General features: G+C 41.3%; 1 protein-coding gene across 1 annotated transcript in view; it reads right to left on the bottom strand.

The window, feature by feature from the left end:
- The window catches only part of CC2D2A (coiled-coil and C2 domain containing 2A), a 139,567-nt gene that overhangs the window by 62,108 nt on the left and 61,453 nt on the right, over positions 1-16,006 (bottom strand). The window contains exon 16 of the mRNA XM_007464071.1: positions 7,171-7,348. Within this exon, the coding sequence (XP_007464133.1) occupies positions 7,171-7,348 (178 nt within the window). The remainder of the gene's footprint in view (positions 1-7,170; positions 7,349-16,006) is intronic.

Below are 16,006 nucleotides of genomic sequence, written 5' to 3'. Positions count from 1 at the left end.
GGAGCACAGGCTCCGGACGCGCAGGCTCAGTGGCCATGGCTCACGGGCCCAGCCGCTCCGCGGCATGTGGGATCTTCCCGAAACGGGGCACGAACCCGCGTCTCCTGCATCGGCAGGCGGACTCTCAAGCACTGCGCCACCAGGGAAGCCCTGTTTTGATTTTTAATTCCTTGTGGATGTGCCTGTGCTGGTCACCGCAGTTAATGATGGCCAATAAAACATGCAGTTACTACATAAAGGGCATTTCTGGTAGATGTCAGTGGAAGGGTCTGTTTCCCCGTCTCCAGAAACACATTCCTGTCTAGTGTCAGAGAGGAAATGAATTGGAGAGTCTTGGTGCTGAGTCTGTAGGACAGAGGCAACTACAAACTCTGGGGGAATGGAGGGTTTGCTGATTACTGCTGTCTCAGAAGGTAATAATCAACTTTTTTTTTGTAAGTAAGGAAAAATGGATACCATCCCACAAAGCCAAAAAAAAAAAAAAAAAAAAATTCCTAAACTTTTTACCCTACTTTTTAAAGGTAGCCAGTTGATGTTAGTAAGCTTTGTAAAATAAGAATTTCTTTTATTTAAATGAAACTTTAACATGTAAGATCTGTCTTTTCAAGACACGCTAAGTTTTTAAATAGCAGTTCTATTTAATGCTAGGATGAAACGCTATTTTTTTTTTTTTTTTTTTTTTTGCGCTACGTGGGCCTCACTCTGTTGTGGCCTCCCCTGTTGCGGAGCACAGGCTCAGGACGCGCAGGCTCAGCAGCCATGGCTCACAGGCCCAGCTGCTCCGCGGCATGTGGTATCTTCCCGGACCGGGGCACGAACCCGTGTCCCCTGCATCGGCAGGCAGACTCTCAACAACTGCGCCACCAGGGAAGCCCAGAAATGCTATTTTTAAAAATCAGAAAATGGGCACTTTGGGCTTTATAGGTATTTGCAAATCACTTTTTGTATAATTAAGTTTAATTTTCATTTTCTTTCTAAGTCAGGGGTTCTCAACCTCAGCACTGTTGACATTTGTGGCTGAACAATTCTTTGTTGCAGTATACTGTCCTGTACATTGTAAGATGTTTAGCAGCATCCCTGGCCTCGACTTATTAGAGGTGCCAGTAGCTCCTCAACACTTGTATCATTAAAATGTCTCCAGACATTACCAAAAGGCACCTCCCTCCGAGGGGGGGGGCAACATAATCTCCATTGAGAAGCACTGCTCTAAGCAAAATGAGTGTTTGTGTGTTTGAAGGTGGAATGTTAATGAAGAAACAAGACAGGAAATATAATTTATGTTCAACTGTTCAAAAATTCCTGTTGTATAAAGCAAGGCAGCATTGAATCCAGAATAGCAATTAGATCAACTGCTACCAAATTGGAACTATTTATGTGATTCTTATTAACTTCTCCTGCATTTGGAATGGTGTTTGCTTTAACTCAACACTCTGGTGCAAATTTATCTGCTAACAGTATTTAGAACTGTATAGATAAGACAAACCTTAGAAGTGTAGGGGCATTAAGTTTAGATCAAAAAGAATCCATCGTGAAGTAGTCTGTACTGCAGGGTCTTAAGTCATGTTTCTCTTATTTTAAAACCTAAACAAAACAAAGCAAAACAAAACACAGCAGTTTCATATTTTGCACATGGTGGTGTTGGATTTGGTATAAGTGGCTGCCCTGTAATCTCAGCCACCTGTGATGTTATCGTCCAGTCTGTTAATTGTCTCTTGGTTGATGTCCCCATTTCCCTTCAGTGTTGGATCAAACCTTCCTTACTCTTGTGCCCACAGACTCCCTTCCTTCACTGAAAAGGCTGTGGGCATTGGAAGTGAACCCCCTTACGGCCAGCCTTCCACCCCCTCCCTTGTGTCATCACTCTTGACTCAAAGGACCATGCTATTCAGTCTTGATCCCACCCCTCCCAGTATCCTGTGGCATTCCTTCCCTCAACATTCCCACCCTCTTTCCTTCCTTTCTCCCACCCACTCCCCCTACAACTTTCCTTTTTATTTTCCAAGTCATCAATCTTTTCTGGACTGGCTGCTTTTCCCACAGCTGACAACTGTGCTCCAGTCAACTACACCCTAAAGTAAACCATGGTCCCCTTTCAGACCCCTGATCCAGTTCCCTCCTTCCTTTCCCTGCCAAACTTCTGGGAGGGAGTCTCCTTTTGGTATCTTTATTTTCTCTCCCCCTGTCCCAGTGAGCTACAGGAGGGTTATCAAGGACACTTCTCCAAATAGGATTGCTTTTCCCACTTGGAGAGGGCAATTCTGCGGAAGAGCCAGAGAAATCAGGAGAGGCTCTGGTAAGGGAAACTCGAGTTATTGCCAACTTGGTTAAAAGGAAAAGTTCCCTATCTCAATCCGCATGCCAGGAATATGAAAGCTCAACAGGATTGCTTCATAAGGAAAAAATAATAATGCTAAGATATTTCAAAGCCACCCAGCAGTATTACACAACAGCTGTTAGTTTGGGGGAGTCAAGAAGATGAATATGGGGTGATATTATAGATGTGAATGATAAGGAAGTGAAGGTCATTATCACAAAGCTTTTTTATTTCTAAATCAAACTTCATTTTTGTGAAAACACCAAGCATTTATTTTGGAATGACCTCAGAAGCCAGACCTTTTCAAGACCTTTCTGGAAGGGCTCTGGTTCCATTCCAGCTCCCATCCTGTGAAGTCCCATCTCACCCTTCCCTTGGGGCCAACTTTGATTCCTTTTCTTTTTACTCCCTCTAGTCAAACCATCATCAAGTCCTGTCAATCCTTCTTTCAAGGTTGCAGTGTTGCTCTAATTAATTCCTTCCTCCCATTTCTGCTGTGAGGCCCAACCCCATCCCCTCACTCCTGGCTTTCTGGGCCAGCCTGTGGACTTATCTTCTGCTTTGTAGGGCTGCCCTGGCATTCCTATCTCAAGCCTGGCTAGGAAACACTGAGCCTTGTGGTTCAAAACATGCAAGAAGTCAAACATCACGATCAACACTGTTCCCTTCAGCAGTCCTGTGTATCGTACTGCACTGAGCGTTGCTTCTTTGTAGTTGTCTCTCTCGCATCTCCTAGCTGGATTTAAAGCTCCCTGAGACAGGGCCTTGTATACCTTCCTTTATACATGGCTTCCAATGCTCCACTACACTCCTGGCTCAGCATCAGACCCTCAGCTGGCTCTCAACAATTAAGCAACATTCAGGGCTTGGTTGTTGAGTCATCAACTGATGCATTATAGTTCTGACAATCTTGGAAAATTTTCTGAAACACATTACCCTCTATAGAAATCTGATAGCACTGGCATAAACAGATGCATTTAAGGTGATTTTTCTTATCCTCCTGAAGTTGCCAGTAATCCTTGAACCTTCCCTAATTCAAAACTTGCAGTTATATGGAAAATTTCCAAATGGCACAGTACTATTCCTAGACAGTCAAAATGCAGTATCCTCTAAATTAATTTCATCTATAACCACTACTCAATAATAAAAAATTAGGCCATTGAGCCATTATGATATGTAATTTGATCAGTTATCAAATCTTTATGGATAGTTTAAGAACTTACCCAAGACTCCTTTAATTTGTAATTTTTTAAAGAAGATGACATGATTCAGCTCTTAAGGCCAAGATAATAGCTTACAAGTATATTCTTAATATTGTAGGATAAAGTTTTGTTTTTTTATTTAAAAATTCATTTCATAATATTTTAGAGAATACCCTTTTCACATTACTTTATAAAATTGTTTTGATTGTAATATCCATAGCAAGTTAATATTCAAGAGAGTCAATGGGAGATAGTATAGGAGGCTTCCTTTATGTTTTAGAATATATGTGAAATAAAGTCTTGGTCATTAGTGGAAGGTGGAGGATGTCTTTCCCACATGGTAATTCAGAACATTTAGAATGGCCCAGAGTGGGAGAGGGTTTCACATACTGGCCAGGTGGTCTGAGCTCTCACCAACCAACAGGGACGCAGGCTGGACATCCGGATGCCAGGACCTTCTCTCCTGTCCTTCGCACTAGCTTCAGTGTGGGAGGGTCTCTTTCCGAGGCCCGCAGTCCTTCCTACCTGCCATGTTCTGTCTGCTGCTCTCCCCGGCCTCCCTCTAGCTCTCTATCTGATCTTCTCACGTGAATCTCGGTCTTCCTCAACATCAGTTTTTCCTCTGCAGGGGAGGAAGGGGAGGAGTCAAGGATGAATCTCAAACAAGGGGGCAAACTCTGCATAGCTGAAATCTTTGCTATTCTGTGGATGTGGGACAGGTAAGACTCTTAAGGGCCCCCAGCAACCTCTCATGGTGATGAGCAGGTGACAGCAAAGCATCGAGCTGGCTTTTGGAGTTTGTGTTTATTTACTTTCTCCATCAAGTTTTATTCTTCACTTAGACAGTTTTCCCTGTGCAGTTAAGTCTTGCTTTAAACTGTAGCTTAAGCACACGCAAGTGTGCAGGGCCAGGGCAGGAGGGTTCATGTGGGAAGCAGTAAAGATGTGGGGCTTCAGAACCAGCAGGGTGTGACCCTCTGCCCAAAGGCGTTTGGATTTTAAATGTTCCAAAGCCCTTCGCCATGCAAACAGAAAGACACTGCCTTCAGGCTCTGCACTGCAGAGAATCTCTGGCTAAGAAAAGCCTCTCTTAATCAGGTGTTAGTAGTACAAAGAATACCAGATTTTCTAATTTCAACAAATCTGAAATGGGATTGTGTCTTTGGATCCATGGTGCCTCGTAGTTAAGTGACTCAAATAATGGTGCCTCTCACAGGGAGAGATGATGGGATGAAACCCAGTCAGCAGGATCCCAGAGCCCCTCAGACACAACTTTGCTAAGGGACAGAGGAAGAGGAGCCCTCCACGTAGGCAGTCAGGCTCAGCAGGGGCTCCAGAGGAGCGGGGGTGCACAGTCGGCGTGGACCCGGCACCACGGGCAGGGTTGTTAGTACAAGACAAGCCCACCAGCCATCCACCTGGAGGTGCCCTCTGCTTCCCTTCCCAGTGCAGAGCTGGGTGACTCTCTGCTCTCACCTTCAGGCACCATCACCCCATCATGCAGAAATGTAGAGATTATTTTCCCACGGATATTCATAGGGAATTTTCAGGCTTAAGAAAAACTCACATTTTCACCAAACCTCCGCATTCAATCCCCTTTCTCATATCATTCTTTACTTTAACAAAATCTCCTTACTTTCTCCTCTCACCCATATTAAGTTGAGGAGCAAAGTAAGTTCGTTCTGTTTTTCTTAAGTTCCCAAATACACAGACATTTCCTTAGAAATCAGATGGGTTTTTGCAGAATTATATGAGTGACTGGGCTAAGCCTAGCACTAAACTTTCCAGAGAAGCATTTTTCAATTTTGTAGCTGTCAGTGCTGTTATCAGCACAGGAGAGGAATTTGGCCTGAGTCATGATGCTAGGTGCTTTGTACACGAGGATCACCCTTAGCCCTCACCACCCCCAGATCAGGGATGAAAGCAGAAGGACAAAATTGCCAGAGTCTCTGGAAAGCCCCAAACCCAGGTGGTTGACCTTGGGTGCCCAGTGCTGACCCGTTCAGGGTCACCATCTCATTTCTTGGCATCCCTACTTCATTCTGAGCATTTCTACTGTGCTTCCTTCCCACTGTCAAAATAACCCCCTATCTTAGCTGTTTCAAACTTCCTCTACCAGTTTTAGAAGGGTTTCAACTACCTGAATCTAGACAGGGGTTGATATTCAAAACGTTGAACAGTACTCACAGCCAAGTGCTAACCAATCACAAGAGCTGTTACCATACAAGGGAACAGGGTCCTGGAGGCATTAACCTTGTTCAGACATACCCTTTAACTGGTCCATTGTAAGAAGGGCCAGAGGGTCTTGGAAGTGGGGTCTATGTGGCCAGGGTGGCATTTTGGGGGTCCAGGATGGAAACTCTGTGCTATTCAGTAGAGAAGTATTTAAATATTTTAATAATTACATAGCTGTAATTGTATCTGCAGACTTAATGTCAGTTCAGTCAGTAGGTAGTGGCAGCCTGGAGTACAGTGTTGAGAAGGATTCTGAAGTTATATCCAGGCTCAGTGGGGGAAAATAGGGCATGATCAATTGTCATTGCTGGCAAGGGTGGTGGCTAAGAATGAGAAATTTCTGCACAAGTGGTGGATGAGGATTAGTGATTTCTGCATGGGTGGTAGATGGCAAACAAAGGCGCCTGTGCCACATATTTGCAAGCCTAAGTAACATGCCTATTGTATCATAAAAGAGAATCTGTCAGCATCATAAGAGAGGTTTTGCCATAAGAACAGCAAGCCTAAGACACTGTAGTAGATTGAATAGTGTCCTCTAAAACTTCATGTCCACCTGGAACCATAGAATGTGACCTTATTTGGAAATAGGGTATTTCCAGGTGTGATTAGTTAAAGATCCAGATGAGCGTATACTGGATTAGGGTGGGTCCTAAATCCAATGAGAGTGTCCTTGTAAGAGACCAAAAAGGACACACAGACATGAGAAGGCCATGTGTAGATGGAAGCAGAGATGGGAGTGATGCTACCACAAGCCAAGGAACACCTGGGGTCACCAGGAGCTGAAGAGGCAGGAAAGGTTCTTCTCTAGAGCTTTTGGAGGGAGCACAGCCCCACTGACACCTTGATTTCAGACTTCAGGGCCTCCAGAACGGTGAGAGAAAAAATGGCTGTTGTCTTAAGTCACCAAGTTTGTGGTGCTTCATTATGGCAGCCTTAGGAAACTAAAACAGACACAAATAAATATATTGCTAATGGTGGCATTTAGGCTAATGGGGAGCTTTATTTATTTTGGGGGATCCTAGCACCTGTACCCCAACCCCCCATTATAACCACCTGTGATTACAGAATTTGATTTCTCTGGTATATTATGCTAGGATCTTGGTACAGCGTGACGTTGAAGTTGTCCGATGAATGAGCCAGAGATCTCTCTACCATCCCCCATCCTCCCTCATCCCCCAACCTCGTCTAGAGACACACACTTGAGCACTGTGGCCAGTTACTCTGCCAGCATTTCTAGGAGCCAAGTGGGGTAGCAGATCTTTTCTGCCAAGACCTTAAGACGTGCCCAGGAAGAGCTGACCTTCTGTTCCCCTTGAGAATCTATCAGGACACCAGCATAGCCAATGGATGATGTAAAACCATCTTGCACCTGTGATGACCAAAAATTCTTGGGATGGTGACTATAATTAAAATATGTACCTGAAGTGTTAAACTCTCCGGCCAGTTGAATATTTTCAAGTTGAAAATCTGTCCAAAGTGAACACGGAAGTCAGCCCCAAGTGGCCGACTGTCGGTCCTGGACACTTCCTTGTTGTTGAAGGTCACCTTTAAATACAGCGAGCGCCTCTTGACATCCTCCCTTCGCAAGACCTCCACCCTGCAGAGTGAGACCATTCACTGGTGGGTCAGTATTCATTTACTAAGTATAATTGGAGTGTTTGACAAATGGGCACTGACAGAATAAGATACACTGGAGCTGGAGCTTCAGTCCCTTTAGCCTTCATTGAACCAAGGCAGTCATAGGTCTTGCAACGCTTAATATAATAGTATGTGTGATATGAAATAAGAGGCCCTGAAAAGGCCACAGGGGATTTAGAACTGTGCTAAAGCATCACTGTGCTACGGTCTCCTTAATTATTTCAAACAACCCTTACATTTGTATCCTAAAGTTTACAGTAAACAGAATTATATTATTTGTTAAATGGAGTGAGTTCAGACCATAAAGGCTAGTAGTGATTTATGTTTGGGGAGGATGTTTTAACCTGTAAATATAATAGCATATTGTAGCAGTTGGGTCAACTCTGCTTTTCCAAGGTCCAAGCTTTTTCTTAACATTTTCCAATGGTGAGTCACTGCTCACTGGCTGCAGGGGATTAAGAAATGTTCCTTATTGTGAAAGGTCATTTGAATCCCAATAGAACATAGGAGTTATCCAGGCAAGCATATCTTTCTTTCTTTTTTTTTTTTTAACATCTATATTGGAGTATAATTGCTTTACAATGGTGTGTTAGTTTCTGCTTTATGACAAAGTGAATCAGCTATACATATACATATATCCCCATATATCCTCCCTCTTGCATCTCCCTCTCACCCTCCCTATCCCACCCCTCTAGGTGGTCACAAAGCACCGAGATGATCTCCCTGTGCTATGTGGCTGCTTCCCACTCGCTATCTATTTTACATTAGGTAGGGTATATAAGTCCATGCCCCTCTCTCACTTCATCCCAGCTTACCCTTCCCCCTCCCGGTATCCTCAAGTCCATTCTCTACGTCTGCGTCTTTATTCCTGTCCTGCCCCTAGGTTCTTCAGAACCATTTTTTTGTTTGTTTTTTTGATTCCATATATATGTGTTAGCATATGGTGTTTGTTTTTCTCTTTCTGACTTACTTGACTCTGTATGACAGACTCTAGGTCCATCCACCTCAATAAGTCAATTTCATTTCTTTTTATGGCTGAGTAATATTACATTGTATATATGTGCCACATCTTCTTTATCCATTCATCTGTCGATGGACACTTACGTTGCTTCCATGTCCTGGTGTAAATATTGCTGCAATGAACATTGCGGCACGTTTCTTTTTGAATTATGGCTTTCTCAGGGGATATGCCCAGTAGTTGGATTGCTGGGTTGTATGGTAGTTCTATTTTTAGTTTTTTTTTTTTTTTCTCTAAAAAAAATTTGACCTCATTGCATCCCTAACACACAAGCAAATGTTATATTAGAATGTCAAAACAAGTTTTTATCACTTCTTTAGTTTTCTTCATGTTGGAGAAATAACATATTACTGAGTGATTAACACCTGTCCTTTCATGCATAATTTTGAAAAGTGAAATCATTTTTGAGATTATATATTTTAAAGGGAAGAAATATGGAGAAAGGGTTTTCAAAAGCCCTTATCATAATGTTCAGCACTTCATATGACTATCAGCAAATTAAATAAGTTGTTCTGATTCAATGACAGGCTGTCACCACACAAAAACAAGTTTCATCAAAGCTTACATTCTTACAGTATACACAGCAATGCACTTGTATTGTAAAAAGGTACTTTTTCATACAGATGAAGCAAAACAAATTTTTTAAGGAACGTCCATACTGTTCTCCATAGTGGCTGTATTGATTCACATTCCCACCAACAGTGCAAGAGGGTTCCCTTTTCTCCACAATCTCGCCAGCATTTATTGTTTGTAGAGTTTTTGATGATGGCCATTCTGACTGGTGTGAGATGATATCTCATTGTAGTTTTGATTTGCATTTCTCTGATGATTAGTGATGTTGAACATTCTTTCATGTGTTTGTTGGCAATCTATATATCTTCTTTGGAGAAATATCTATCTAGATCTTCTGCCCATTTTTGGATTGGCGTTGTTTTTTTGGTATTGAGCTGCATGAGCTTCTTGTAAATTTTGGAGATTACTCCTTTGTCAGTTGCTTCATTTGCAAATATTTTCTCCCATTCTGAGGGTTGTCTTTTCATCTTGCTTATGGTTTCCTTTGCTGTGCAAAAGTTTTAAGTTTCATTAGGTCCCATTTATTTATTTTTGTTTTAATTTCCATTTCCCTAGGAGGTGGGTCAAAAAGGACCTTGCTGTGATTTATGTCATAGAGTGTTCTGCTTATGTTTATCCTCTAAGAGTTTTATAGTGTCTGGCCTTACATTTAGGTCTTTAATCCATTTTGAGTTTATTTTTGTGTATGGCGTTAGGGAGCGTTCTAATTTCATTCTTTTACATGTAGCTGTTCAATTTTCCCAGCACCACTTATTGAAGAATCGGTCTTTTCTCCATTGTACATGCTTGTCTCTTTTATCAAAAGTAAGGTGACCATATGTGCATGGGTTTATCCCTGGGCTTTCTATCCTGTTCCATTGATCAATATTTCTGTTTTTGTGCCAGTACCATATTGTCTTGATTAATGTAGCTCTGTAGTATAGTCTGAAGTCCAGGAGCCTGATTCCTTCAGCTCCGTTTTTCTTTCTCAACATTGCTTTGGCTGTTTGGGGTCTTTTGTGTTTCCATACAAATTGTGAAATTTTTTGTTCTAGTTCTGTGAAAAATGCCATTGGTAGTTTGATAGGGATTGCATTGAATCTGTAGATTGCTTTGGGTATCTCTTTTGTGTTTCTATACAAAAGAGTGTGGTATATCTCTCCATCTATTTGTATCATCTTTAATTTCTTTCATCAGTGTCTTATAGTTTTCTGCCTACTGGTCTTTTGTCTCCTTAGCTAGGTTTATTCCTGGGTAGTTTATTCTTTTTGTTGCAGTGGTAAATGGGAGTGTTTCCTTAATTTCTCTTTCAGATTTTCCACCATTAGTGTATACAAATGCAAGAGATTTCTGTGCATTAATGTTGTATCCTGCAACTTTACCAAATTCATTGATTAGCTCTAGTAGTTTTCTGGTAGCCTTTTTAGGATTCTCTATGTATGGTATCAAGTCATCTTCTGCAAACAGTGACAGCTTTACTTCTTCTTTTCCGATTTGGATTCCTTTTATTTCTATTTCTTGTCTGATTGCTGTGGCTTAAACTTCCAAAACTATGTTGAATAATAGTGGTGAGAGTGGGCAACCTTGTCTTGATCCTGATCTTAGTGGAAATGGTTTCAGTTTGTCACCATTGAGAACGATGTTGCCTGTGGGTTTGTCATATATGGCCTTTATTATGTTGAGGAAAGTTCCCTCTATGCCTACTTTCTGGAGAGTTTTTATCATAAATGGCGTTGAATTTTGTCAAAAGCTTTTTCTGCATCTATTGAGGTGATCATATGGTTTTACTCCTTCAATTTGTTAATATGGTTTGTCACATTGATTGATTTGTGTATATTGAAGAATCCTTGCATCCCTGGGATAAACCCCACTTGATCATGGTGTATGATCCTTTTAATGTGCTGTTGGATTCTGTTTGCTGGTATTTTGTTCAGGATTTTTGCATCTATGTTCATCAGTGATAATGGCCTGTAGTTTTCTTTCTTTGTGACATCTTTGTCTGGTTTTGGTATCAGGGTGATGATGGCCTCGTAGAATGAGTTTGGGAGTGTTCCTCCCTCTGCTATATTTTGGAAGAGTTTGAGAAGGATAGGTGTTTGCTCTTCTCTAAATGTTTCATAAAATTCACCTGCAAACCCATCTGGTCCTGGGCTTTTGTTTGTTGGAAGATTTTTAATCACAGTCTCAATTCTATTGCTTGGGATTGGTCTGTTTATATTTTCTGTTTCTTCCTGGTTCAGTCTCAGAAAGTTGTGCTTTTCTAAAAAATTGTCCATTTCTTCCAGGTTGTCCATTTTATTGGCATATAGTTGCTTGTAGTAATCTCTCATGAGCCTATGTATTTCTGCAGTGTCAGTTGTCACTTCTTTTCATTTCTAATTCTATTGATTTGAGTCTTCTCCCTTTTTTCTTGATGAGTCTGGCTAATGGTTTATCAATTTTGTTTATCTTCTCAAAGAACCAGCTTTTAGATTTATTGATCTTTACTATTGTTTCCTTCATTTCTTTTTCATTTAATTCTGATCTGATCTTTATTATTTCTTTTCTTCTGCTAACTTTTGTTTTTTTTTATTCTTCTTTCTCTAATTGCTTTAGGTGTAAGGTTAGGTTGTTTATTTGAGATGTTTCTTGTTTCTTGAGGTAGGATTGTATTGCTATAAACTTCCCTCTTAGAACTGCTTTTGCCACATCCCATAGGTTTTGGGTCATGGTGTTTTCATTGTCATTTGTTTCTATGTATTTTTTGTTTTCCTCTTTGATTTCTTCAGTGATCTCTTGGTTACTTAGTAGTGTACTGTTTTGCCTCCATGTGTTTGTATTTTTTACAGATTTTTTCCTGTATTTGATATCTAGTCTCATAGCATTATGATCAGAAAATATACTTGATATAATTTCAATTTTCTTAAATTTACCAAGGCTTGATTTGTGACCCAAGATATGATCTATCCTGGAGAATGTTCCATGAGCACTTGAGAAGAAAGTGTATTCTGTTGTTTTTGGATGGAATGTCCTAAAAATATCAATTAAGCCCCTCTTGTTTAATGTATCATTTAAATCTTGTGTTTCCTTATTTATTTTCATTTTGGATGATCTGTCCATTGGTGAAAGTTGGGTTTTATAGTCCCCTACTATGAATGTGTTACTGTTGATTTCCCCTTTTATGGCTGTTAGCATTTGCCTTATGTATTGAGTTGCTCCTATGTTGGGTGCATAAATATTTACAATTGTTATATCTTCTTCTTAGATTGATCCCTTCATCATTAGGTAGTGTCCTTCTTTGTCTCTTGTAATTGTCTTTATTTTAAAGTATATTTTGTATTATATGAGAATTGCTACTCCAGCTTTCGTCTGATTTCCATTTGCATGGAATATCTTTTTTCCATCCCCTCACTTTCAGTCTTTATGTGTCCCTAGGTCTGAAATGGGTGTCTTGTAGACAGCATATATACAGGTCTTGTTTTTGTATCCATTCAGCCAGTCTATGTCTTTTGGTTGGAGCATTTAATCCAGTCACATTTAAGGTAGTTATCGAAGTGTATGTTCCTGTTACCATTTTCTTAATTGTTTTCATTTCATTATTGTAGGTCTTTCCCTTCTCTTGTGTTTCCTTCCTAGAGAAGTTCCTTTAGCATTTGTTGTAAAGCTGGTTTGGTGGTGCTGAATTCTCTTAACTTTTGCTTGTATGTAAAGGTTTTAATTTGTCTGTCGAATCTGAATGAGATAGAATAGAATAATCTTGGTTATAGGTTTTTCCCTTTCATCACTTTAAATATGTCCTGCCACTCCCTTCTGGCTTGCAGAGTTTCTGCTGAAAGATCAGCTGTTCACCTTATGGGGATTCCCTTGCATGTTGTTTGTTGTTTTTCCCTTGCTGCTTTTAATATTTTTTCTTTGTATTTAATTTTTGATAGTTTAATTAATATGTGTCTTGGTGTGTTTCTCCATGGATTTGTCCTGTATGAGACTCTCTGTGCCTCCTGGATTTGATTGACTATTTCCTTTCTCATATTAGGGAAGTTTTCAACTATAATCTCTTCAAATATTTTCTCAGTGCCTTTCTTTTTCTCTTCTTCTTCTGGAACCCCTATAATGCGAATGTTTGTGTGTTTAATGTTGTCCCAGAGGTCTCTGAGATTGTCCTGAATTCTTTTCATTCTTTTTTCTTTATTCTGCTCTGTGGTAGTTATTTCCAGTATTTTATCTTCCAGGTCACTTATCCATTCTTCTGCCTCAGTTATTCTTCTATTGATTCCTTCTAGAGAATTGTTAATTTCATTTATTGTGTTGTTCACCATTGTTTGCTTGCTCTTTAGTTCTTTCAGGTCCTTGTTACACGTTTCTTGTATTTTCTCCATGCTATTTCCAAGATTTTGGCTCATCTTTACTCTCATTACTCTGAATTGTTTTTTAGGTAGACTGCTTATTTCCTCTTCATTTTTTTGGTCTGGTGGGCTTTTACCTTGCTCCTTCATCTACTGGGTTTTTCTCTGTCTTCTCATTTTGCTTAACTTACTGTGTTTGGGGTCACCTATTCGCAGGCTGCAGGTCATAGTTCCCATTGTTTTTGGTGTCTGCTCCCAGTGGCTAAGGTTGGTTCAGTGGGTTGTGTAGGCTTCCTGGTGGAGGGGACTGGTGCCTGTGTTCTGGTGGATGAGGCTGGATCTTGTCTTTCTGGTGGGCAGGACTGCATCCGGTGGTGTGTTTTGGGGTGTCTGTGACCTTATTATGCTTTTAGGCAGCCTCTCTGCTAATGGGGGGGGTTGTGTTCCTGTCTTGCTAGTTGTCTGGCATAGGGTGTCAAGCACTGTAGCTTGCTGGTCATTGAGTGGAGCTGGGTCTTAGCATTGAGATGGTGATCTCTGGGAGAGCTTTTGCCATTTGATATTACATGGAGCCAGGAGTTCTCTGGTGGACCAATGTCCTGAACTCGGTTCTCCCAACTCAGAGGAACCGGCCTGACACCGGGCCGGAGCACCAAGACCCTGTCTGCCACATGGCTTAAAAGTAAATGGATAAAAGAAGAAACAAGGAATGAAATAAATAAAATAAAATAAAATAAAAAGTTATTAAATCAAAAAATAAAAAAGTAATAAAAAAGAGAAAAAAAGAAAATGAAAGAAAGAAAAAACAGAGCAACCAAACCAAAAGACAAATCCAATGATAACAAATGCTAAAAACTATACTAAAAAAATAAAAACTAAAAAAGGACAGACAGAACCCTAGGACAAATAGTAAAAACAAACCTATACAGACAATATCACACAAAGAAGTGTACACATGCACAGTCACAAAAAGAGAAAAAGGAAAAAATATATATATTAAAAAAAAAAGGAAGGGAGCAACCAAATCAATAAACAAATCTACCAGTGATAATTAGCTCTAAATACTAAACTAAAATAAACACAAAACCAGAAACAAATTAGATGCAGAACACAAACCCCAAGTCTACAGCTGCTCCCAAAGTCCACTGTCTCAATTTTTCAGTGACTCGTTATGTATTCAGGTATTCCAGAGATGCAGGGTACATCAGGTTGACTGTGGAGATTTAATCTGCTGCTTCTGAGGCTGTTGGGAGAAATTTCCCTTTCTCTTTGTTCACACAGCTCCTGGGGTTCAGCTTTGCATTTGGTCCCAAATTTAAATTTCGGCCTTTGCTTTTAGGTCACCTGAGGGCGTCTGTTCTTCACCCAGACAGGAGGGGGTTAAAGGAGTGTCTGATTTGGAAGCTCTGGCTCACTCAGGCCAGGGGGAGGGAGGGGTACGGATGCCGGGGCGAGCCTGTGGCGGCAGAGGCCAGCGTGACGTTGCAACAGCCTGAGGCGGGCCCTGTGTTCTCCTGGGGAAGTTGTCCCTGGATCATAGCACACTGCCAGTGGCGGGCTGCACAGGCTCCCGGGAGGGGAGGTGTGGATAGTGACCTGTGCTCGCACACAGGCTTCTTGGTGGCTGCAGCAGCAGCCTTGGCGTCTCATGCCCGTCTCTGGTGTCCGCGCTGGTAGCCACGTCTTGCGCCCATCTCTGGAGCTCGTTTAGGCAGTGCTCTGAATCCCCTCTCCTCGCGTACCCCGAAACAATGGTCTCTTGCCTCTTAGGCAGTTCCAGACTTTTTCCCGGACTCCCTTCCAGCTAGATGTGGTGCACTAGCCCCCTTCAGGCTGTGTTCAAGCAGCCAACCCCAGTCCTGTCCCTGGTATCTGACCTCCGAAGCCCAAGCCTCAGCTCCCAGCCCCACCTGCCCTGGTGGGTGAGCAGACAAGCCTCTAAGGCTGGTGAGTGCTGGTCGGCACCGATCTTCTGTGTGGGAATCTCTCCACTTTGCCCTCCGCACCCCATTGCTGCACTCTCCTCTGTGGCTCCGAAGCTTCTCCCCTGTCACCCGCCGTCTCTACCAGTGAAGGGGCTTCCTAGTGTGTGGAAACCTTTCCTCCTTCACAGCTCCCTCCCAGATGTGCAGGTCCTGTCCCTGTTCTTTTGTCTCTGTTTTTTCTTTTTTCTTTTGCCCTACCCAGGTATGTGTGGAGTTTCTTGCCTTTTGGGAAGTCTGAAGTCTTCTGCCAGCATTCAGTAGGTGTTCTGTAGGAGTTGTTCCACATGTAGATGTATTTCTGATTTATTTGTGGGGAGGAAGGTGATCTCCACGTTTTACTACTCTGCCATCTTGTAGGTCTCTCGAAGCATATCATTCTTATAGCCACGAAGTTAAAAAAAATCAAAACCTTCAAGAGCGGTCTTTAATTTTATTGTACATATTTGCAGAAATGCCCACTACAAATTCCAGTTATTGGTTAAGCCAGTAGCAACTCAAGTTTGTTAAGGAAATTAAAAGGTTAGAACATAAAAATCTAAAACACACTCAGGGTTTTTTGGGTGGTAGTTTTTTTTTTTTTTTTTATATTATGTATAGACACAACATAACACTTATCATTGTAACTATTTTTAAGTATACCATTCAGTGGTATTAAGTACATTCACAATGTTGTGCAACCAACACCACTATCCTTCTCTAGAAAGTTTTCATCATCCCAAACAGAAATTCTGTACTCATTA

This window comes from Lipotes vexillifer, unplaced genomic scaffold (genome assembly GCF_000442215.2).
Source record: "Lipotes vexillifer unplaced genomic scaffold, Lipotes_vexillifer_v1.1 scaffold1653, whole genome shotgun sequence".
Lineage (NCBI taxonomy): Eukaryota > Metazoa > Chordata > Mammalia > Artiodactyla > Lipotidae > Lipotes > Lipotes vexillifer.
Note: the sequence above shows the minus strand (reverse complement) of the source record. Positions and strands in the feature narration are given on the sequence as shown.